Consider the following 25250-nt stretch of genomic DNA (forward strand, 5'->3'; position numbering starts at 1 on the left):
TACATTCACACACAGTATAGGCTGAATAAATGATGATTTCAACAGTGAATGATAAAGCTCTGTATTGTGGATATACAGTGACAGTTCATTACTTTGATAAGCCTATTTGATGTGATCCAATGTCATTGGAACAATGTACAAATATGTTTTAGGGCCACCCTTACTGTATTTTTTAGTATTATATATAATATTAAAAAATACAGTAAGGGTGGCCCTAAAACATATTTGTACAGTAAGCCACACACGTACATTGTTCCAATGACATTGGATCACATCAAATAGGCTTATCAAAGTAATGAACTGTCACTGTATATACTATCAATGCAAAACATCCTCAGATCTGTTAATAATAAATGCTGAGTTGATGTACAAGCCCAGAGGGTTGGGATATTATTTGGGATTAGAGGGATTTTAATTTTGGGATTTCCAAAGTAAGAAAATGGTTCATGAAATTGGGATTTTCTTTTACAAAATACCCTTTTTATTTTTGGTTGCAAGTACAGTCGTGGCACGAACAGTGTGTGCTTGCCAATTTTTTAATGGGCCGAGCCAAGTTGAAAACACATTGATGTAAAAATGCGGGTCAATATGTTGACTTGTTTATTTTTAAATCATTGGTAGAATTTAGGGTTGCTTTTGAATTACCATATTACAAACACATTGATAATGTATCTTTTTTCAAAATAAAGTGGTGTGAGAGGCTTTAGTGACAACGAGCGAGGTTAGGAATATGGTTTTTAATAGGTAAAATTGTAATGTGTGTGTGTGTGTTTTGTATAGCCTATTAGCTCTCTAATGTTTTGGAAAATGGTGTAAATTAAAAGGGTTTCTTTTAAAAGTCCAAAAAGTCATAGAAACTATTAGTTATATAAGAATAGTTTGATAAGTCAGTAGAAGAATAGGTAGAAACAATAGGTAGTAAAAAAGTATAATAGCATAAGGAGAAATGAAATAGTGCAAATTTTAGGCGTGTGCAAATCTTTAATACAAATAAATTCAATTGTAGCCTATCACTTTGGATAAAATGAATGCCAAAATGAATATAAAGTGTAGACTAACTGAATAAATGTAAATTTCCATATGAATATAGTTGCAATAAGTAAAAGACTCTAACTATAAAACTATAAAGACATGTGTCCCTTTTATGTTCAAATTTCTGTTAAAGGACTATACCGCGCTTTTTACCCAATCAGAAACGCCCACTGCCTGTCAATCACTTTGCATTCTTGTGTTTGCTGGCAGCTGGTTTGCTGGCATGTGTATTTGTGGGCGGGGTTTGCAGAAGGTTGAAGTTAGCAGCACCTGTTACTTGCTCGTTACTGAACGCAGTTTGTGTTTAAGTTGTCTTGTTTGGGGAGCGAGAAGACGATTCAATCGTTCTTTAAATTACGAGGGTGAGTTGCAAGTTGTTGTTATGGTTTCACAAAGGCAATATATTGTTATTGGACAAAATGTGTTTGGCTTGTATCAAAATCTATAACATAAAAACGACATTTTTGAATGTCCCAGAGCTGCCAAGCTACATTTACTACTGAACTGCAAATGTAAACACAAGCTCTTTAACGTGCTTTAAAGGGTTAGTTCACCCAAAAATGTAAATTCTGTCATCATTTACTCACAGTCATGTTGTTCCAAACCCTTAAGACTTTCGTTCATCTTCAGAGCACAAATAAAGATATTTTTGATGAAATCTGAGAGCTTTCTGTCCCTCCATTGATAGCTATGCAACTGACACTTTGAAGCTTCAAAAAGGTGATAAAGAGATCGTAAAACTAATCCATATGAATTGAGCGGTTTAGTCCACATTTTCTGAAGAGACTCGCTTGCTTTATATGATGAACAGATTTAATTTAGGCTGTTATTCACATATAAACATTCATCAACTCGTACATCAGATGTGGTGAATGGAAGCTCAAGCATTGAGGTTCATTCTTGTGTTACGCAGCACGTTTGAGCTTCAGCAAGAGGTTTGTTCTCACGCGTCAAGCAGGGTCAGTTGAGCTTCTGTTTATGTTCGCTGATCAATGATTATTTTAACCCTAAACCTACCCATTACAAAAAAAAAAACAAAAAAAAAACCTTTCTGCATTTACATTTTCAAAAAACAGCACATAGTATGATTATAAGCTGTTTTTCTCATGGGGACTAAAGAAGTGTCCCCACAAGTACAAGGATTTTGGATATTGGCATCTGTATTATGGGGATATTTTGTCCTCATAACATGGGGTTTACCAGGACCACACACGCGCAAACATATAGGTTTCTACATAACATGATTATGTAGAAAGATTTTATAAACATTTTAAAGAAAGAAATACTTTATTCAGCAAGGATACATTACATTTATCAATGGTGACAAAGACATTTATTTATGTTACAAAAGATTTGTATTTCAAATAATTGCTTTTGTTTATAATATAGGAAGCTGTCAAGCTCAAAATTGATGAATAATGGACCATATAATAATCATAAAAGTAGTTCCAAGTGCATCAGTCCTATGTAGCCTGAGGAGTTTGCAATATTTTGCCTTGACAAATAACTGTTATACGGTATGTATTAAGTATATTTAGGTTCTCCTTTAAAATGGAGTGAACGTGCTGGCTTGATATTTAGTTTTTTTTTTTTTTGGCGAACAGATGGTTTGTAGCATCAGCTGACGGCTCAGAGAGAGAGACATGCTCCCAGGACGGACTGCATCTCTGGCATCAGTGCTGTTTTCCTCGAGCTGAAGGACCGGAGACGTGCGGCCCCAGGATGCCTGACAGTGCTGGATAATTGACACGTTTCCACAAGGCTTTGGCGACTCCCATCTTCTGTCAGTGCCATGTCAGATACGCTAAGGTAAGCAGAAGTGACACATCGGGCCAGCTTACAGCGCTGAAGTAAGTTCTCCTCAGGGATTATGGAGGAAGATCATTTGAAAAGGTACCTGAGTGGAGTTCAACTCTGAATTCTGTTTGTTATCCTGACAGAACGATTGAAGCCATTTGACACATGGTTATTCTGTTTGATTGCAGTTGCTTTCCCACATGGATTGTGTTTGATTTGCAGCATTTGCTTGCGTGTCATCTTGACAAATAGCGTTATAACTGCTTATGAAGTCTGAATGTTGTATGTTTTCTCAAAGGGACGTTGAGGTAAATGTGTCAGATTCTTTTCATACGTTAAATGAACTGAAGGTTATCCTCTTAAACTCAATGGGTTTTGCATTCAGACTCAGATTTTACATTGTGCAAGTGACAGTAGCAAAATAATATATCATTAAAACTAAAGTAAATGTCCAAACACAGACCAAACTTAACATGAGATAGACTGAACAGAAAAATAATCTTTTTTGGTTTTTAAGTGTCTTGATTTTTAAATACGTCTACAAATTCAGGTATTAATTGTCAAAAAGCCAACAATTCAATGCACAAAACACAATGTATGTGCAATCCATTTTTAACCACTTTTATACTCAACTGAACGTTTTATTTTTTTGAATTGATTTACAGAATCGCTCAAAAACCAAAAGACCAAGTGCTTCATTTGAAGAAAGATTTATTTGCATGATTCGATGGAACTGACAGCACTAGTCATTATAAAACAGAGTATCGTAGAATATCACAGTTAGGCAGGGTAGTGTGTGGAGAATCCTCACTCGCGTCGCCCTCTCCCTGTTTTCAGCCAGGACACGAACTCTTTTGCCGCCTGGTCCTGCAGGTAGGAGCTGACATCACTGGTGTACGTGCCGTCTGCGTGGCGTCGTGTGGGGACTCTGGGGGAGAACGCATGTTTAGTTAGAAAGGCTGATATTCTTTGTAATAAACTATATACATGTATACTTCCGTTTTTTTTTTTAGAGTAAAGGCATTTATAATGTTACAGAATATTTCAATTTCAAATAAATGCTGAAAAAACTTTATATTCATCAAAGAATCTTGTAAAAAATATGAAGCAGCACGACTGTTTTCAACATTGATTTCTGTAGGATCATGTGACACTGAAGACTGGAGTAATGATACTGAAAATTCAGCTTTGATCACTGGAATAAATTACATTTTGCAATATATTCAAATAAAAAATCAGTTATTTTAAATTGGAAAAATATTTCACAATTTTACTGTATTTTTGATTAAATAAATGCAGCTTTGGTGAGCATAAGGGACTTCTTTCAAAAACATACTTTTTTTACCAAGTCAAAACTTTTGAATGATAGTGTAAATTTACTTAGTTAAATTATCACCATTTGGTCATTTTATTTTATATACAAAGTCTTTTTAACCTGTATTCACGTCATGTGGGAATTACTTGAAATTAATTTCCAATGAGTGAAAAACATATTTTTCTATTTCCATAATTACATTTCATAATTTTATTCATGCAACTTCTCTTGCACGACGATTGACATGTCATGTAAAAAAAATAAAAATAAAATTGTAATAGTTCAAGATGGATATGGTTTGATATGTCTTTTTTTTTTTTTTTCTTAAATCTTTTAAAAGAATTTCCAGACCCTCTAAACTTACCCGCTCCTTTTGGAGTTCATTAACCACTGAACGAAGTCTTGTGCTCTCCTGGTCTCCAGGTATTTACTGTAATCGTTTGAGAACGTGCCTTCTGAATGTCTCTTCATGTTGTTTACTTCTCTTGGGTCATTAAATAGTGCTTCCTCAGACATAAAGCTGAAAAATCAACGTCATATACGTCATTCTCCAAAAAGAAAAACCCATCAAGAGCACGCCTGGGTCACATTTCACCCCAAAATCAAAAAAGAAAAGAAAAAATGCATTCATTTTGACATAGAAATGTTTTGCATTATGAGATTATTTTTGTGACAGTTAAACACATTTCACGTAAAATGTTTTCTGCCATGTAATAGTCTGTGAAGCTATAAAATTGCTCATTTCACAGTAAAATTTGAAATATTTTATGACATTTAATTGTCATTAATCCCCCCCCCCCCCCAAAATATGCTTGATTTTCTTTAAGCACCATAGAGTTCCTTTTTTATTTTGAGGTTAAATGTGTCCCAGGTTGTGTTTGATTGTAAAGAGAACAATCTTTTTACAAAAATTTTTAGAGGCCATTAAAAAAATGAAATAATACATAATAATTCAGTTGCTTGTACCTGGTGTTTTCTTCCGTGTCTTGTATGGGAATCTGCAGGCTGCTCTGGATCAAGATGAGAAGTAAAAGTCCAATGAAGGCGTAGTAGATCCTTACCATCATCTTACCTGAGGACGCAGACCGCACAGCGACTCAGTAAAGCGTTCATGCATTCTACCTGTAAAGATATAGTATAGTGGCAAAGAGTTCTCAGACTCACCTTGATGTTTGTTGGGTCGTCACGGAGAAATATACTCAACGATTTTGATGTTGTCTCGCTGATTTCACCTTCCTGGCTCCCAGTGCGATTTCACAGTCCCAGCCTGATGTTCTGAGTCTTATATAGTGATGCCCAGGTGGCATGATACACACACACACACACACACACACACACACACACGCACTCACACACACACACTCACACACTCTTATTAGTTTCAATCCATTAATCTCAATGCATCAGTGTATTTGCACTGTGAACCTGTTTTAAAAAGAGACGGGGGGGAAATGGTCAAAAAGTCACTTTAGGGGAAAATCAAACATGATTTTGTCCTATTAAAAACAGAGAAGAGCAAATAATTGCACAAGTACTTTCAGGATGAGAAACATTCAGTCAGATTTCCAGGAAGTGATGTTTGTGCTCTGCAAAGCTTTCTTTCTTTTTGTGAGAAATCAATTGATATATTCTGTCATGATTTCAGGGAGTTTTACACTATATTCTTTTTTTATTTTTATTTTTAGGAAGGAAATAGGTATCCTAAAATAAGTATCCTATTTGATACTTCCAAACAGGAAGTATTTGGACATTTTAAGGCATACTAAAAATAAAAAAAATAAAAAATAAATAAAAAAAAGGTCTGCATTGCATTAGATATAAATATTAAATCAAATTGCTGCAAGATCTTTTCTCAGTAACCTCACTTTTCTTAATCGTTTTTGCTTATAAACTTTTAGGTTTTAAAAATTTATATATCATGAACTTCAACTATGTAGAATATATGTCAGTTCTGTTGTCATTTGCATCATATTTATATTTATTTATGCATTGATTATAAAAATGTTTATCGTAAACTGAGGCTGCATGTCTTTATTTTTAAATGCTTCCTAATGCCTCAGTCTCACAGAGATCAATGTAATTGCATTTAACTCTATTTATTTAATTGTATTTATTTGTATCTTATTATTATATAGTTAATTCCCCTGAGGATTCTTAACAGAACGAATAGTAACATTGATGCTTTTGTAGTAGTTACAACAACTCTGATCATGCTTTGGTCTGTTTGAAAGCATAATCTGTGGTGCAAAATAGTAGTTGGACACACATGAGTGGTTTAGCTGCAAAAACCTGGAAAAAAGTAATAAATGGAAATATTGATTTGATTTTAGAAGACGGTGAAGAGGCAGAACATCAGCATTTGGTTTCCTAATGGAGCTGTGCCTCAGACAATTCATTATTCAGGAATATTTATATTTGACCTCCGAATGATCAGAAATTAATTCCAGAGATCAACCATAAATTATGGTTGAATAATCACAACCAAAAGTATCACAGAAAACTGATTTTAAACTCTTAAACTCATAGTTTTTAAGTTGTGCTGTGTTAAACTATGACGTGAGTTGTCTTATCAGTCGGCACATTATTAAATAAATGAAACTCGAATCAATATTTTGTCTAAATATTTGTTGAAAAGCCCTGTAAAAACATCACTTGAGGTCCTGAGTTTGCTATCGTGATTGGCTGACTGTACATTATTCCACAATGTTAATGTCCGTTGATTCATGTGGGTTTCAGCTGATGTATCTATAACATCAGTGATGTTAAATTTAGAAGTGTTTTGAAGGATATTATCTGAGCTCTTGGGCAACGTCGATATGGCATACATTTTAATAGTTAAACCAGCAGGTGGCACTGTTCATACTATGATAAAGACTACTATTATGTATAGACTACCAGTCAAATGTTTGAAAAAATTGTTAAACAATTAAATGAAACCAAGATATGGGAATTATGCATTGAGTTTCATGAGAAACAAATTCAGTCCAAACTTTGGCTGTGTATAATATGTAAAATAGATAAAAAGAAATTAAGCATCCAGACACAGACTCCCTTCACACACAGAAATATTTTTATTTTATTTTGTTCAGATTTCAGGATATATGAAACATGAGTCAGAAGACTAAGGCATCCAAATCCAGAATGTTTCAGTTGATCAGGTTTCTAACAGACATGCTCAAATCACACATAGAAGTCAGTGCATAAACACAAGCGCATAAACTCTATAGATTCCACAATCAATGTGTAAATGTAGAAATATGAAACATGACAAAAGTCCGTCATATAAACTACATTCATTTTACTTTAAGTTGGTAAAGTGAGTTACCATCACAGCAATGTGATACAAAAACAACAGCTAATAAAAATACCACGTAAAGCAATATAAAAATAACAATACAAAATCAACATAAGATGTTCTATATACAGACTAACATGTAAAGCATCTGTCATCAACAGTGTTTTGTCAATGGAAGAGGAACATTTTTTGTTTACATAACGCATCAATGCCCGTTTATTTGTTCTCAGCAAAGCAGTTCTGCAGAAAATGGTTCAAGTGTGTGTAGAGATGGTAACGTGCTTTGCCAGACAGACTGTGATCCTTATCGGTGTACCACTGAAAAACAGGGTTACATCGTTTTAGAGAAAGCAAGACGTGTCAGAGCTCGATTAAAATGTTTTTCATCACCTTCATCCATTCATTAATACTCACCATTGCTTCAAAGTCTACTTGATTTTCCACCAGGGCCTTGGAAATTTGAGCAGCCTGCTGAAAGTGGACGTTGTCTGGGGTAGTGAAGTCAAAACAGCAAGAAAACAAGTCAAGAAAATGATTTTTTGTTTCAGAAAAAGAGGTACAAAAGCTGTCACTGGGGCAGAACACCTTTCAAAATTGGTGCCACCCCAATGACAGCTTTTGTACCTTTTTTCTAAGTCAGGCCACTAGGTTTTATATCAGTCAATCTATCAGATTCTTAAAGGGATGGTTCGGAGTAAAATCAACCTAGGGTCCTTTGCACCATGACATCGAGCCAAACACCCCCCCAGAAGCCTTTTTCCCTTGGTCAAACATTATTAAAGTTAGAGCTTATTTAGAGATATCAGCCGGATGGCTTAGTGCAGGCGCTAATGGATCCAAGGATGTATCTCGTAAATTACCCCACTAATAATGCCCAGAATAGTACCAAACTTCTACAGTAGTACAAATAGGTTCTGTACTCATAAAACGAGGCATTGGAAAGTTTGTAAGTACATCAGGAGCTTATTTAAATAACAGGCTAATGCTACCGCTAACCCGGACACCCACGTCACTTCAGTGAGTTGAGAAAAGCATGTAAAAGTCCTGGCAGAAAGCGATGCATAAGGATGTAGTCAGCGCAAGACTTGGAGAAGGTTACGCATGCTTTTATTACCTCACGCCTAGATTACTGTAACTCTTTGTATCTGGGTCTCCCTCAGTCATCTCTTGGTCAGTTAGTACAAAATGCAGTTGCAAGGCTGCTGACTGGGATTAAGAAATATGATCATGTCACCCCAATTTTAGCATCCCTTCATTGGCTCCCGATTCATTTTAGAATTCAGTTTAAAATCTTATTGTTTGTTTTTAAAGCTCTTAATAATCAAGCTCCATTTTACCTTAAAGATCTTCTTACTCCTTTGCCACCTTCCAGATTAAGATCTGCAGACAAGGCTGTATTATATATTCCCCGCTCCCGTTTAAAAACTAAGGGAGATAGAGCTTTCTCAGTTGCTGCCCCCCCCGTCTATGGAATCAATTGCCTCTGGACATCCGCCTTGCACCTTCCATTAACATTTTTAAATCAAAATTGAAAACATACCTCTACTCTCTGGCGTTTTAATACTTAATATCCTTGTCTTACTGTTTGTTTTGTGTGGTTCTACGTTACTGTGCTTTTATTTATTTTATTTTTCTTTACTATGTCCAGCACTTTGGATAGCTCTGCTATGTTGAAATGTGCTTTATAAATAAAATTTACTTACTTAGTGTAACGACAAATTATTATTTTTTCCGAAGTGTTGACAACTTAGTGTTCACTAATAATTGTTGCAAACTGGTACTACCAACAAAATATTAGTGCATTCCTGGAACTGGCCGTCGTTACACTATATCCTTATGCATCGCTTTCTGCCAGGACTTTTACAGGCTTTTCCCAAACCACTGAAGTGATGTCGACGTCCGGGTTAGCGGTAGCATGAGCCGTCAGGCAAGTGTTATTTAAATAAACTCCTGATGTACTTATAAACTTTCCAATGCCTCGTTTTATGAGTACAGAACCTATTTGTACTACTGTAGAAGTTTGGCACCATTCTGGGCATTATTAGTCGGGTAATTTACGAGATACAACCTTTGATCCATTAGCGCCTGCACTAAGCCATCCGGCTGATATCTCTAAATAAGCTCTAACTTTAATAATGTTCAACCAAGGGGAAAAAGGCTTCTGGGGGGTGTTTGGCTCGAGGTCATGGTGCAAAGGACCCTAGGTTGATTTTACTCCGACCATCCCTTTAATACAGATTTATAAACTTTTCATTGCTGTTTGTCTAATATCAGGTTTAGATCAAATTGTTTACCGTCTGCAGTGCCGTGCACCAACATGTATTGACCCGACTTGAAATTTTGTGCCCTGTCGGTCACTGTTGAATTCTGCAAACAAGCAAATCAACCACATATATATGAAGAACTATTGATCACTGTTCATAATCCTTACATGTGTTTTCTTACAGATTAACTTACTTGATATCTTTCCAAGTTCTCCTCGGGGCGATGCATGTATCTCTCTGTATATACGGCGTCTGTGAAGAACGCAGCGTGTGAGTTGAGTCTGCTAAATTGTTTGTGGTTAATCTTTATCATAAATCAGAAAATCCATACCATAATACTCCCACTTTGCAACCGGAGCCACAGCGATTCCACATCTGAACAGTCCACTTCCTGATCCCAGAACCATGGACGTCACATAGCCGCCATATGACTGAGACAGACAGACATTTCATAATTAGTAAAATTAGCCAAAACAGTAAAATTGTGAAATATTGTTACAATTTAAAATAAATAACTTTTTATTTAAACATATTTTAAATTCTAATTTATTCATGCTATCAAAGCTGAATTTTCAGCATCATTACTCCAGTCTTCAGTGTCACATGATCCTTCAGAAATCATTCTAATATGATGATTTGATGCTCAAGAAATATTTCTGATTATTATCAATGATGAAAACAGTTTTGCGGCTTAATATTTTTGCTGAAACTGTGATACACTATCACAAGTTAGGGGTAAAAGTAAGCTTTAAAGAAAGAAAAATAAATGAATAATTTTATTCTGCAAGGATGCATTCAATAGAATCATAAATGACTTTACTGTCACTTTTGATCAGTTTGAAAAAAATATATATTTTAAAAGAATATTGAAAACAGAAATATTAAGCTGCAAAAAATCTTTGAAAACATTTTCAACATTGATAATATCCATTATTAATAATCGAACAGCAATAATTAGGCAGCATATTAGGATGATTTCTGAAGGATCATGTGACACTGAAGACTGGAGTAATGATGCTGAAAATTCAGCTTTGCTCTCAGGAATAAATTACATTCTAAAATATATTCAGATAGTGAACATTTATTTGAAAAGGTAATTTTTCACTTTTTACTGTATTTTTGATCACATAAATGCAGCCTTGGTGAGCATAAGAGACTTTATAATAAAAAATAAAAAAAAAGAGAATAATTCAAATCATTAGACTGGTAGTCAAAACCTCGTATTTAAAGTTTCAAATCTCTTCTGTGTCTTTTAAATGAAAGCATTGCACTTACCCAACCCCACATTGCAATTCTGTCTTTGTCAATGAAACCCATTTCAATGAATTTTCTGCAATTAAACACAGTCACAAGAAAAGCAATTATGAAGATATTCCAAAACAAAATGACTACATCGGTAGAATACATATTTTGTAGAAGGTAGTTTGTCTCTTAAGTTGCTTTCAGTCAATTCATATTGTTTGACCTCGTTCAACCTCATTTGACACATGCTCTGTGACTCGCATCTCTCATCCGTCTGTGAGTTACATCAGGCTAAACGATTCTCGTCATCACGAGCGTGTGCACATCGTTCCCTCGCCTCACCTCACGGCCGAGATCTGATCTTCCACCTCGTACGTTCCCAGTCGCTCGTAGATGGCGTGCATTATCTCATCGCCCTGGAAACCGCTTCCCCTGCCGTCGAAGCTGGCGATGAGCACCTTCTCCGTGCTGCACAGGTACGTGGCCCACTCCAGTCGAAACACGTAATCTATGTTCTGGCTGGCTGGCCCGCCGTACCTTCAACGTGACCGGGAAAAAACTCTTATATTAGAGAAATACTAAAAACATGTCATGTCATTTTTTTTATTTTTTTTATAATGGAATAAAAATTACTTTCTTTAATGCAGTTTGGGTAGCTGACATATTATGATACTATACTTAAGCTAAAATTGTTTTAAACAGCATTTTGTAATTATGCAGTGCTATGCATAAGTTTAGACACCCATGCTAAAGTTGACTAAAAAGAGGAATAAAAAATCATCTTTTGGAAACTGAACTTAATGCCTTAATTTAAAAAATTAGGAAAAATCCAACCTTTAAGGACACCAATTTTCTTTGTGAATGAATAATGTATCGTAAATAAATAAATGTTCTTCCTTAAAATACAGGGTGCATAAGTTTGGACACCCCTATGTTAAATTCCCATAGAGGCAGGCAGATTTTTATTTTTAAGTATTTTATTTTTATTTTTTTTAGGATACTATGCATCCTGATAAAGTTCCCTTGGCCTTTGGAATTAAAATAGCCCCACATCATCACATAGCCTTCACCATACCTAGAGATTGGCATGGTTTTATTTCAGTTAGCCTAATAGCTAGTTTGATTTGCATTGAGAGATGATCTTATGGAAAGTACCCCATCTCTAGGTATGGTAATGATGCTGAAAATTCAGCTTTAAATCACAGGAATAAATTACATTTGAACATATATTCAAATAGAAAACAGTTATTTTAATCTAATAATATTTTTAAAAGAATTATCAAATAAATGCAGCCTTAGTGAACAAAAGAGGGAAAAAAACAACTTATTGAGCACAAACGTTTGAAAAGTAATGTTATAGAAAAGAAAACAAATGGCCATTTATACGTTCAGTTAAGTATGTAACTCACACTTGAATTAAAAGAGGGTACTTTTTGGATGAGTCAAAATTTGGTGGGAACATCATCTTATACCAGAGGTCTGGAGAGAGAGAAACAAAAACGGCTTTAGAAAAAATATGATACTAAATCCTATTTTCCTGGAATATTTAAGAAAATACTGCACATACTGAATCCTGCGATCTTCATTGTGGCACGTTTGATGGTTGGCATCAGAAGCTCAGTAGTCAGAATTTTTTCCAGTTTCTTATTGTCCTCAAGGACCTGAATCTCTAATCCCAAAAAATACAATATATATCAGAAATGTTATCAACTATTCCTGTATTTAGCTCCTGTTGTAAAGGGGTTGGATTGGAGCGATGCTAGCACAAACCCTTAGCAGGCGCTCTGTTGTCCATCAGTGTAAACAGCGGAAGCCCTGGTCCTGTGAAACCAGCAGCACACAGTTACCTCTCTGTCACCTCAGATCAACCACGGTATCGTTCAAGGCTTTGTTTTGAGGGAATCGCACAGGCGTGCAGTAAAAGCGTGTTCACTAACCGTAGCAGTCCATACGGAAGTAAGAGGCGTTCAGGCTGAAGTAAGCCGAGTTATACTGACACCTGTCCTGGTACAGCGAACAGGTGACGCACTCGGGGACAGAATGTCCATTGTTGCTTATAGAAATCCTGAGGAAACATTTCACAGTGACAATTAGGGAAGGGAAACCATTAGAAAATTTGGAATAAATTACTTCTAGTAGCTTGTGTGCACTATTTCTGTTTTTTCACTGTGTTGTGTGGCCTTGTGCTGTTGAATTGGCTATAATATACAGAAAATACTATATATATATATATATATATATATATATATGTGTGTATATATATGTGTAACTTGATAAGGTTTTGATCTTTCAAATGTTGACTACTGTATATATACATATAAATATTTTTAGTATAAAGAAGATTAATGCATAAATAAATGCATTTATAAATATAACGAACATATAATTATTTTTAATGTATATCATTTTTCTCATATTTCTTCATTCAGAAACTTTTACTTCAATGCACTTTCTCCTAAACCTATCCTTTGCATTTAGTTTGTTTTTCAGGCATGTTGTCTGTGCCACATATATGCAGAAAGTGTCGAGCATTCTTTGATTGACACATTTAAAAAACGATTGATGATTTTTGTTCTGTGATGACAGAAAATTAAGTGTGCAGATTTTTTTCCATGGAACACAAAATTAGAAATGAAGAACCTTTTACAGGAGAGACTGTTTTTATCATGTGCTTTTTTTTTTGTTGAAGTTTAATAGTCATGAATCGTTGTTGTGTGGGTGGGATGCATACAGATTGCATTTAGCAAATTATGCTTTTGTGATCCACTGAACAAAATAACAGCAAACGGGTTTGGAACAACTTAAAACATTAGTTCACCCAAAAATGTAAATTCTGTCAGTAATAATTACTCTCCCTCATGTTGTTCCAACCCCGTAAGACTTTTGTTCATCTTCGGAACACATAGGCTATTAAGATATTTTTGATGAAATCTGAGAGCTGCCTCACTCCTTCATAGGCTTCTAGGTAATTGAAATCTGCCATCCCAGAAAAGTTAGTAAAGACATCGTTAAAATAGTCCAAGTGACTACAGTGGCTCAACCTTAAGTTTATCAAGCGACGAGAATACTTTTTGTGCGCAAAAAAACAAACAAAAATAACGACTTTATTCAACTATTCATTTTCTTCTGTGTTTCTCTGAGTGAGTTCACGAGACGCATGCACGAGAACCGAGAAGATGACGCTCACGATCATTTGATGGGAAAGTGTGAAAGGTAAGGCATTCGTAAGGCACTTTTACGTTTTCTCGCCGGTTTCTCACGATTCGGACATCCAGGAAATGCACTTTACAACCATTTTAAACACTACATCGAGACCCATCCGCGTCATCTTCTCGGTTCAATTACCTAGAAGCCTATGAAGGAGTGAGCCAGCTCTCAGATTTAATCAAAAATATCTTCATTTGTGTTCTGAAGATGAACGAAAGTCTTACGGGGTTGGAACAACATGAGGGAGAATAATTACTGACTTTTTTTTTTTTTGTGTGTGAACTAACCCTTTAAGTGTGAATAAATAATGATAATTATGGGTAATTTTTAATTTTTTTTGATAAACTATGTCTCTACACTGACGAAACCCCAAAGACGAAAGGGACCAACCAGACTTTCATCAGCAACAGGTGTAAATGCAAACATCTGTACGAGGGGGCACATGCTACAACAGTGTGTTTCGAAGACACCCTACACCTGCAGTCCAGATCTGTCTCCTATTGAAAATGTACTCTATGGCCCATCATAAAAAGGAGAATCAGACTGATGACCACAAACTGTTGAGCATCTGTCTTGCATCAAGCGAGATTGAGCAAAAATTCCACTTGCAAAACTGCAACAATTAGTATCCTCAATTCCCAAACATTTAAAAAGTGTAATTAAAAGGAATGTGATGTGACACAGTGGTAAACATGCCTCTGTCCCCAACTATTTTGGAGTGTGTTGCAGCCATCAAAATCAAAATGTGTTTACATTTACAAAATGCAGTTAAGTTGGTCATCTTTTCTTTATACTTTTGTGTAAACTGGCTCTAATGTGTGTATTGCATATTATATGTTGCCGCTCTGTCCACATCATCAGAGGAATGCTGACATTCCAGAACAACTAACAAATTCATCCATCATAATACAATTATTGTAATGGAATTGGTTGTGAATAATTGGTTCTTGAGTGGCACGAGAGTGTTGTGATACCATTGCTGAAGTATAGCAAAATAAATGACTAGTTTAATATTTTAAATATTGTGGAAACAAAGGTATTTTTACTTGTAAAGGTTTCTCTGTCCAGGTCTTCCCATGTGTTCATTACTCACGTAGTATCTGTGGAAAGAGCAGATTTTAGATGTGCAGGGAAGTTTGCGCATGAAGACACATGAGAAGCTTGTGACAAAACATACGCATTTCATACGCACATGGAATCTTTGGTTACTTTTGAGATGTATATCACTTCCCATTTGCCTGAGGTGATGGGTGTTGCTGTTTCCTGCAAAGAAAACAACACAGTTGGCAGACCGACAACTTGCTAAGCTTGTACTTCAGTGTTTCTTTGTTGTAACGGTTATAGCACATTATAACCTGTAATACAATGTAAAGACATCTGAAATTTGCATTGAATCGATCACCTACTCTTTCAGCGCCATTTGTTCTAGATGTATTCATTTATTTTCTCCTTGGGGATTTTATAATGTTTTTCAATGGAGTTCAAAGTCATGATCCAAAACAACCAGCTCTGAGATTAATCATAAGTCCATTTGCAGAATAATACATTACTTACAGCATTCACATAGTGGAGATGTTTATAACCGTTGACATTGCTCATAATTTTGTAAAAACTCTTGTTATTTGCAGCAAAGTAAGGAGCTGAAGGAAAGTACTGTGAGGGGAAACACAGACCATTATTTGTTATAAGGTTTCATGGCAGCATCTTTAGTTGAAATCAGGACAATTTGAAGGTTTTATGTGATTGCTGCATGAACTCACCCGTCCAACCCATCCAGTTTTGCTTTTTTGCTCAAATTTCTGTACAAAAAGAAAGAAAAAAATATTTTTATTTAAATCCCACTATTAAAAAATGTTTTGGCCAGTTCTCAAAGTTTATTAAATATCTGCATGTGTAAACCTGGTCAGTTTACGATACACGTGTGTTTGTGTGTGTGCGCATTTTCTTTCACTTAAGATTGAGTTCACAGCACTTTTCTATGTATAATAAGGCTTCAGAAGATAATCTGAAATGGCATGAGGGTATGTAGACTAAATTCAAAAAGCATTTTTTGCAGGAATAAAAGCCAATTAATTTGTGCATTTTTACAACATTTACTCAAGTAAGAGTGTAATTTGCTACCTTATTATACATCAAAAAAGTGAAAATGGAATGAATGCAGTTCATGTTTTCACTGTTGTTGCTGAAAGAAAGTGGTGAGAATTTTTTTTCATAGTAATATTTAAAAAGTATTACGTCATCCATTTTTGAACCCTATGTGCCAAAGTCTCCAACAATACTGATTAGCATTCATAAAAAAAAAGATCGTTCAGCTTCAACCCCAAATCCAGAAAATTTGGGACATTTTGTAAATTTTTTATAAAATCAAGAATCTGTGATTTGTTAATTCTCTTTTAACCTTTATTTAACTGACAAAAGTAAAAAGAAGAATTTAGCTGTTTTCACTGGCTAAAATTAATTGTATTTTGTAAATATAAACACATTTTGATTTTGATGACTGCAACACACTATAAAATAAAAGACAAAATAAAAGTAAAAAGATTATAGAATATCCGAGTTAAACTATTTTGAAACTGTCCACAATAAGCAGGTTGAATTGTTAATAGGTGAGTGTATCGCCGTGTTTGGGTATAATATAGTACCATCCACCAAAGGCTCAGTCTTTGCAAGCAAAGATGTGTCATGGCTCACCACTTTATGCCAAATTCCATGAGAGAATTGTCAAACAATTCAAAAATCACATTTCTAAATGCAAGATTACAAAGAATTTAGGTCTTTCACCATCTACCATACATCATATTCTGAAAAGATTCAGGAAATCCAGATAAATCTCAGTCCGTGTCGGGCAAGGCAGGAGACCTCTGTTGAATGTGCGTGACCTTTGAGCCCTCAGATGGCATTGCATGAGAAACCATCATGCTACTCTGTTAAATACAGCCACATGTACTCAGGAGTACTTTAGAAAACATGCATCTATAAAACTATACATCTTTTCAGTGCAGAGATGCCGCTGAGTTCTCTGGGCCCGAGCTCATACAGATGGGCCAAAACACAGTGGAAATGTGTGCTGTGGTCAGATGAGTCCACGTTTCAGCTTGTGTTTGGGAAAAATGGACATTGAGTTCTCATCCCCAAAGACAAAAGGGACCAAGCAGACTTTCATAAGCAACAGGTGCAAATGCAAACATCTGTATAAGCGGGCATCAGTGCAAATGGCATGGGTGACTTGTATGTGTGTGAAGGTACCATTAGGCGCGTTTCCATTACAGATTTGCGCAAAACTCAAATATGACAAAACTCAAATATGACAAAAAAAATATTGTGAAATTTCCATTAACCGATGTTATGCGACTAAAACTTAATTTTTTCCTCTCGCGATAAGTCATTCCAAAAATCATAGCAACGGACGTTGGTAAGTTTATGCATCTCAGCCACCGCACTGGCCATTATTATTAATCAAAGGAGACGTATGCGTGTTGTCCAATCATTAATGGCAAGGAAAGACCCTTATACTTGTGAGCGGCACATATGAGGTGTTTCTGGGTGTTTCTCCCTCATTTCTGCTCCGAGGTCTTGATTGTGGCATTTCTTTGAAGTTTAGAATCCAGTATTTCTGTAATTCTTTTGTCTTTTATGAATTTAATAAAGAACTCTGTCTCGTATTCTGTCCAAATGTGCCGCGTCGTCTACGTCAGCTGACCTGTAAATGCGCAAAAACTGTTTCCATTGCAGTTTTGCGAAATATTTCTTTTTCGAATTGCCTAAAAAAAAAAACTCATGTGAGCGTAAACTTTTTTGCGATAAATGGGAGTTTTTGCGAAATCGACGTGTTTCCATTGGGCGTATTTTCAATTCGCAATTTCAATTTGCACAATTTGAAGGGTAATGGAAACGCGGGTATTGACATAGAGGCATGAAGCAAGACAATGCCACAATGCCAGGTCTCATTCCGCACAACAGTGTGTTTCGAGGACACTCTACACCTGCAGTCCAGATCTGTCTCCTATTGAAAATGTACTCTATGGCCCATCATAAAAAGGAGAATCAGACTGATGACCACAAACTGTTGAGCATCTGTCTTGCATCAAGCGAGATTGAGCAAAAATTCCACTTGCAAAACTGCAACAATTAGTATCCTCAATTCCCAAACATTTAAAAAGTGTAATTAAAAGGAATGTGATGTGACACAGTGGTAAACATGCCTCTGTCCCAACTATTTTGGAGTGTGTTGCAGCCATTAAAATCAAAATGTGTTTACATTTACAAAATACAATTAAGTTGGTCATCTTTTCTTTGTACTTTTGTCAGTTTTGTATTACTTTTGTCAATAAAGGTTAAAGAGAATTAGCAAAATCTCAGATTCTTGTCCCAACTTTTCTGGAAATGGGGTTGATTCTCACCGAGCTTTCTTTCCAGTTGGTGCCGTCGTAGTCGTAGATCTGCAGAAGGACTCGGTCCTGTCTGCGTGGCAGCCATTGAACAGCCAGTCGCTCGTCTGTGACCCACGTGACTGTGCTCAGATAGTGATCGCTGGGAAAAGAGAAAAATAAAAATGACGTTATGCTGAACTCTAATGCTGTGAAAGCGTATGTTTCAGGTTGTGGCTAGCAGGGCGAGGCCAAGAGCCGTGGGAACGGAACAAGGCCGGTAGCGCGAATGATAATGAGTTTTCGAGTCTCAAGGAGGAGCTCCGGAAGGATAAGAGGAGGAGTGACGACAGAGCAGGACGAGAGAGGACAAGGCCTGGATTTGCCAATGTAGCAAAGTTTGTTGATAAGGGAAGAAAGAGGCGGGAACCAGCAAACTTTCAACATTAACTTTAATATTACAATAAATAAACGCTACAAAATGAAAGTAAATGGGCAGCCCCTGACGGACGACTGACGCATAAAACCTTATTAAGCACAACAACATAAAGTCCAGGCCTGGTCCTCTCTCATCCTTCACTGTCGTCACCCGTGAGACTCGAGACCGGTGTGGCGTAGGTGACGCTCATTAGCACTCGCTCCACTGGCCTCGCTCCGTTCCCAAGGCTCTCGGCCCCGCCCCGCCCTGCTCTGCTTGCCATAGAGGCTTTGTGTGAAAATGTGAAACTAGAAACATAAGAGGGACACACCCTGATCCGACAGATTTCGGTACCACCACTTCTGATTGTTTGGATGGATTTTCAACGTCAATTACAAACAGCCTTGCTCTGGGAATAACACTGCCTGCCTTTGTAAGCAGAACAACAGTTTAGTAGCAAAATTAGACTTTGAATGAAACTGTAATACAAGAACAGCAGATACAGTATCTATTCCATGCAGTTTTTAATGCTACATTTTATCATGAAAGATAAATATTCTTTATTGGTTTCGATGGTTCCATGAAAAACCTTTAACATCCATGGAAACTTTACCATAGTGGAGAAAGGTTTGTCAGAATTTATTTTTTTAAATGTTCTTCTCACTAAATGTAAGTATATTAATTTTTAACAAAAACATATTGAGTTTATAAAAAATATTTTTGTATGTCCAGTATTTTTCTTGCTGGCTACAGACTTTGAATTTAAACTTCCTAAAAGTTTGGCTATGGTAAGGAAGAATACTTTGACACGTATAATAAAAGTTTCTTATTCTAAATGATGACGGGTGGATTTGTAGTAGTCTGTAGATTATAAAGGAAAATAGGAAAACCTGTTCATACAAACAGTCATGAAATAAAATCTCATCATGGACAATGTGAAAATCTACGAAACATTCAGATATTTACTTTTGGGTAGGGGATAAGTACTGTGGTAGGGTACTGGTCATTTCCATACGATGAGTATTCAATGGGGTGAACTCCAGTGTCATTAATTTGTAGATAAGCCAGATATTTCCCCTGCGGAGACCACCAAATGGCTTCGTTTGAGGCAAAAACCTCCTCTATTGAGCAAGAAAAGATGCAGATGGATTAACAGGAATGAATGAATGCATAGACATAAGGATGTCTGTGTGTGAGTGCATTAGATGAAGTTACCTTCATAGACCCAGTCTGGTACTCCATTGAGAATTACATTGACCTTTCCATTATGTGTGACTTGTACGGCCTCAGCAGTGGCAGTCGTTTTGAGGTAAATATTATAATCCCAGACGTAAGCCTGTGGACGATGTATGGTCATTAGCATTGACGATATCAAAACAATAGAGCTCAAGCGGTATATTTTGATTCCCAACATAAAACATTTCGTTCAGAATATAGAGTGCAACAGTTATGTTTTATATTCTACTCATTGGGTCTGAAAGTAAAAATACTATTAGTTTTCTCTATAGATAAACAGATTTTTAACAGTAATGTATAAACTTTGAGACAAATCTACCATAAACTCAGAATTTAAGTGATTGCATATTTTAAATGCTTAAGATGAAACCGGTTGAGCTTCAGTTTGTTCACTGATCAATGTTTATATGTGAATAAAAGCCTAAATTCAATCTGTTTATTTCTCATAAGAACAAAAAAACATCATAAACAGTAAAAAAAAAAAATTACAATTTGATTTTGAATGTATTAAAAACAAATAATAAGAAAAGCTGCTGAAATTTCCGATGTGCTCAAACTTTGCTTTGTGATGGTGAAAACACAGACAAGTCCAGGTTTTCTTTTCTTGGACATTAGAGCTTTCCACTAATGTAATATAATAACTGGAACGTGACTGTTACTTTTTTTTTGTCTGCATTACTGTTTGTAACTCACCAGTTTGTTTCCTGTTGGCGCCCAAACTAAGAGCTGTGTAACAGGTGGAATCTGAAACTTGGAGAAAAATTCCCTGAATCCAACAGAAAACAAGACGCGTCACAGTGAATATACATCACCAATTGTTGGAAGTAATGTATTAAAACAATTATACTAATTAGTTTTCAGTGAGATAAAAAAAAATCAGAGATTAGACTTGAAATATACTGTTAAAAACTGTTGAAATGTTCAAGCAATCACAATTTCAAAATTATATTTCCAAGTTTTCCATATATTGTCCTATATTTTGACAACCCTAACGTAATACTAAGTGAATAATTTACAAAGCTGCAGCAAATAATCTTTACTCACTGAGACTCCATGTTGTAGATATGGTAGGAGGCAGTGAAGGAGTGTCGCCATTGCTGTTGAAGCATTTCAAGTGTGTGTTAGATGTCAGCAAGAATCACTTAAGAACAATATTAATGTTTGTGTGTTATGAAGTGGTATTTTTTTTTAAATTGCAGTCAAGTTACCTTTGAGTAATTGCTCTCAAAGATGACAAATTTTCTATCTGCGGACACTATGTAATCTGTGCCATCCACTTGGGCCTGTAAATCAAAAGTGGAATTTACATACGTGTTAAATATAACATATGCTGGAAGTGCTGTACAACATAAAACAATATCAAAGGCTCTTTAATGTGAATTTATGAAGGAGGACGACTGTGAAGAGTCATTCAAACATGTGAGGCAACCTACAAATGTTGAGTTGCTCAGGTATATTGAGCTTTCCTTCGTTTCAGCGTTGTGCAAGTAAATATGGCCTTCGTTGGTTTTGTGGAGGTATTCATTGTCTGTTGGAAAATGAGACATTGAGTGTGTGTGTCAGGGTGATGTAGAGGTCATCACAAAAAAAACACGGACCATGTGAAGCGCCCTCAGTTGTCGTACCTGATATCCAACGGAGACTGTACGTTTTATACCTGATGGTATCATTGTAAAAATCATTAAAAGAAAAAGTTCTCTTTAATCCAGAGTCATCTCCTGAGGACACAGAGAAGGAAAACAGTTTAAGTTTCAGTCTTCGAATACAAATATATATATTTCAGGTTATGACATTCCCACAATTTCTTTGGTTTTCACATGGGGGCGCTACAGATATTTTTGAATGAAACAAAAAAAAAAGAAACAACCATATAGTTTGGAAACATTGCTATTTTTAATGTTTTTGAGAAGTTTCTTATGCTTATCAAGCCTGAATTTATTTGATCGAAAGTACAGATAAAACTGTAATATTGTGAAATATGATTACAATTTAAAATAATGGTTCTCTGTTTTAATATACATACAAATATAATTTAATTCTGTGATTGAAGACTGGAGTAATGATGCTGAAAATTCAGCTTTAAGTGTCACATGATCCTTCAGAAATCATTCTAATATGCTGATTTATCATCAGTGTTGGAAACGGTTGTGCTGTGGAAGCTGTGATGCTTTTTTCAGGATTCATTGATGAATAAAAAGTTAAAGAAAAGCATTTATTTAAAATGGAAATCTTTTGTAACTACACTACTGTTCAAATGTTTGGGGCCAGTATTTCTTTTTTTTTTTTTTTTTAAATGAAATTAATACTTTTATTCAACAAGGATGAAAAAAAAAGTGATAGTAAAGAGTTATATTGTTAGAAAATATTTCTATTTTGAATAAATGCTTTTTATTTTTATTTTATTTTTTTAACTTTATTCATCAATGAATCCTGAAAAAAGTATCACAGGTTCCAAAAAAATATTAAGCAGCTCAACTGTTTCCAACTTTGATAATACATCTGCATATAAGAATGATTTCTGAAGGATCATGTGACACTGAAGTTGCATCACATAAATAAATAACATTTTAATGTATATTCAAATAAAAAAAATAAAAAAACATAATTTTAAATTGTAATAATATTTCACAATGTTACTGTTTTTTTTCTGTAGTTTTGATCAAATAAATACAGGCTTGAAGGGCACTTCTTTAAAAAAAAAAAAACATTAAAAATGTTAGTAATGTTTCCAAACTTTTGACCGGTATATATATATATATATATATATATATATATATATATATATATATATATATATATATATATAATATATATATATATATAATATATATATATATATATATATATATATATATATATATATATATATATATATATATATATATATGTATATATATATATATATATATATATGTATATATATATATATATATATATGTATATATATATATATATATATATATATATATATATATACAGACAGACAGACAGACACACACACACACACACACACATACATACATACATACACAGACATTAGCCTACCGGTCAATAGTTTGGAAACATTACTATTTTTAATGTTTTTTTTTTTAAAGAAGTGCTCTTCAAGCCTGTATTTATTTGATCAAAACTACAGAAAAAAAGAGTAACATTGCCCGTCGAAAATTACCTTAACTTTAAAATTACCAAAATTACAAACGTTTGTCATTTAGCGTACATGACCATTTTACAGGAATACCAAGGTGAAGAAATGGTTAACTATCTCTTCCCCATTACACGGTGGACACTGGTGCCCTAGGCAGGAGGTAGACACTATGCATGCTTTTAAGTGTTTTTTTTTTTCTATTGATTGTTTCAAATAGAAGCAGAGGAAGATGAAGAAGAGTGCACTCACTGTTCATGTAAATTGCCGTGGGAATGACGATGAGCGTGATGACGACAACCGCCCCGATCAGCGCCACACACACCTTATTACAACCCTGAAGGTGAAGAGAAACACCTCACATACACTCATTCTGGTCAAAATCACAATATCACACAAGTTGCGTTTAAACTGACACACCTAACTTTTTTTAACCCAAGTAACTTTTTGTGCAAAACACCCCAATCCTGAGGAAAACAACGCGTAGTGTAGTGTAATGTACTGACCATAATTACGCAGGAACTTTTAAAAAGCGCATCCAATCTCCAGGAATCCGCGTTCGCCGAATGATTCTGTCCTTAAACGGAGCGTTAAACACTTCGTCCGCGTTAGTGCACGCGTTGGAGAGACTGCTGCGCTTTATTCCATCCGATTGCAATTTTCCAGGTTAAAAATGTACTTCCTCCGATGCATCATTGAGTCTGGAGTGAGGGAACGGTGGCAAAACTTCCTCAGAATCAGCATTCCGCACAACTTTCCATCGGAGTGCGTTCAGGACGTGTTGCTTCTCTCCGCGAGCGCGCGCTTATAACACACTGCAGTGTTACAGCACTGACGCTTTGACTATCGAGATCTGCACAACTTCTGCATCGACTGCGAGAGATAAAGAGACTAGTTAAAACAGACTTGCTTTCATTTCAGGGAAATGTAAATGAAAAACGTTTTTTTTTTGTTTTTTTTTTTAAATAAGAAAAAATAAACAAGTGTTTTATTAAATACAGTGGGGTCTGAGATCACTATAGTGAAGATGCTTCATTGCATAATTTTATAAAGTAATATTTTCATTACAACAGAGAAATCTGGTTTTTCTTTTCTTTTTTTTAATGACAGCATGAGCTTGAGCTGGCATGAACTCAAAGTTTGTGCAAACCCTCATAATCATGTTCTTCAGCACCAAAGCATCTTGAGCTTCAATGCAAGCAAGAACATCCAACCGTCTGTACAAAGAGTCGTATGATCATATTTGATCAGTCACCTAGATAGCCTATAGTGCCGAATGATAAATATTTCTGCTTCATTTTAACTTTCAGTGTAGTGTCAGAGTTTTGGACTGTACTGTGCATATTTAGTTTAGAGCATGCATGTTTCATGGTGAATGGATTTGTATGGCAGTTGTCAAAATGTGCACGCAATTTTCTACAAAATGTTACATAACAATATGCATGCAGCCATAACAATGAACAATTCTCCCAGAAACCTGCATAATAAAAGTTCCTGGTACTGTATGTTTATTAAGTTTTTATTGAGGACATTATTAGTCAAAAGTTTGCACACACTTGATGCATTTTAATGCTAAAAACTATAACATAAACATTACATTACATAAAAAGAAACCAAATGCAATTCTATTTTGTATCTTTGCATTAACAATGTAATGTTTTATTTATTAAAACCACGTAAAATAATAATTAAAGGCAGCCCTTACAGAAAAAACACATGAACTTGTACATGTGATTTTGCACATATGAATTTTAACAATGTAAAAACATGTTAAAAGCGCATGTGAAATATGTGGGAAACGTGATAATGTGAAATTCATGTGGTTTTTCTGTAAGGGAGTAACGATTTTAACAATATATTTTATTTTAGAACTGATGTAAACACTGGTCACAGACACAAAGATGTAGGCTATCTTTAATTTCTCCAAGCTGATTG

General features: G+C 35.2%; 2 protein-coding genes and 1 long non-coding RNA gene across 3 annotated transcripts; 1 reads left to right on the forward strand and 2 right to left on the reverse strand.

The window, feature by feature from the left end:
* Window positions 1-1310: 1310 nt before the first annotated feature.
* On the forward strand, window positions 1311-23613 carry LOC307164835. Its single transcript, XR_013822346.1, has 3 exons — window positions 1311-1394; window positions 2637-2841; window positions 23536-23613. It is a non-coding gene; the product is annotated as an uncharacterized lncRNA (long non-coding RNA).
* Window positions 3553-5462, reverse strand: gcgb (glucagon b). Its single transcript, XM_079881987.1, has 4 exons — window positions 5309-5462; window positions 5111-5216; window positions 4509-4664; window positions 3553-3757 (listed from the first exon to the last, which is right to left on the reverse strand). Exons 2-4 carry the CDS (start codon window positions 5209-5211, stop codon window positions 3637-3639), a joined length of 378 nt encoding a protein of 125 aa, XP_079738113.1. The 5' UTR covers window positions 5212-5216; window positions 5309-5462; the 3' UTR covers window positions 3553-3636.
* fap (fibroblast activation protein, alpha) lies at window positions 7194-24171 on the reverse strand. Its single transcript, XM_079881982.1, has 26 exons — window positions 23822-24171; window positions 23568-23652; window positions 21799-21891; window positions 21607-21701; window positions 21382-21456; window positions 21218-21270; window positions 20867-20939; window positions 20153-20273; window positions 19904-20058; window positions 19269-19366; window positions 18553-18682; window positions 15913-15951; window positions 15707-15805; window positions 15345-15415; window positions 15199-15252; window positions 12883-13010; window positions 12716-12766; window positions 12513-12614; window positions 12355-12424; window positions 11288-11482; window positions 10979-11033; window positions 10035-10134; window positions 9897-9955; window positions 9734-9806; window positions 7854-7927; window positions 7194-7757 (listed from the first exon to the last, which is right to left on the reverse strand). Exons 1-26 carry the CDS (start codon window positions 23822-23824, stop codon window positions 7656-7658), a joined length of 2253 nt encoding a protein of 750 aa, XP_079738108.1. The 5' UTR covers window positions 23825-24171; the 3' UTR covers window positions 7194-7655.
* Window positions 24172-25250: the final 1079 nt, after the last annotated feature.

Source organism: Squalius cephalus (assembly GCF_949319135.1).
Source record: "Squalius cephalus genome assembly, chromosome: 9".
In the NCBI taxonomy this organism is placed as follows: Eukaryota; Metazoa; Chordata; class Actinopteri; order Cypriniformes; family Leuciscidae; genus Squalius; species Squalius cephalus.

What these genes read in the sequence shown, in the direction of transcription:
- gcgb (XM_079881987.1), bottom strand. Translation starts at nt 5,211, where the DNA reads ATGATGGTAAGGATCTACTACGCCTTCATTGGACTTTTACTTCTCATC. An exon ending in GACACGGAAGAAAACACCAG is followed by an intron (nt 4,665 to 5,110) that starts GTACAAGCAACT and finishes TTGATTTTTCAG; the next exon opens with CTTTATGTCTGAGGAAGCAC. An exon ending in ATGAACTCCAAAAGGAGCGG is followed by an intron (nt 3,758 to 4,508) that starts GTAAGTTTAGAG and finishes GTTCTCCCCCAG; the next exon opens with AGTCCCCACACGACGCCACG.
- fap (XM_079881982.1), bottom strand. An exon ending in ACCTGAGCAACTCAACATTT is followed by an intron (nt 21,457 to 21,606) that starts GTAGGTTGCCTC and finishes TTTGATTTACAG; the next exon opens with GCCCAAGTGGATGGCACAGA. An exon ending in TGCAAAGTGGGAGTATTATG is followed by an intron (nt 9,956 to 10,034) that starts GTATGGATTTTC and finishes CGTTCTTCACAG; the next exon opens with ACGCCGTATATACAGAGAGA.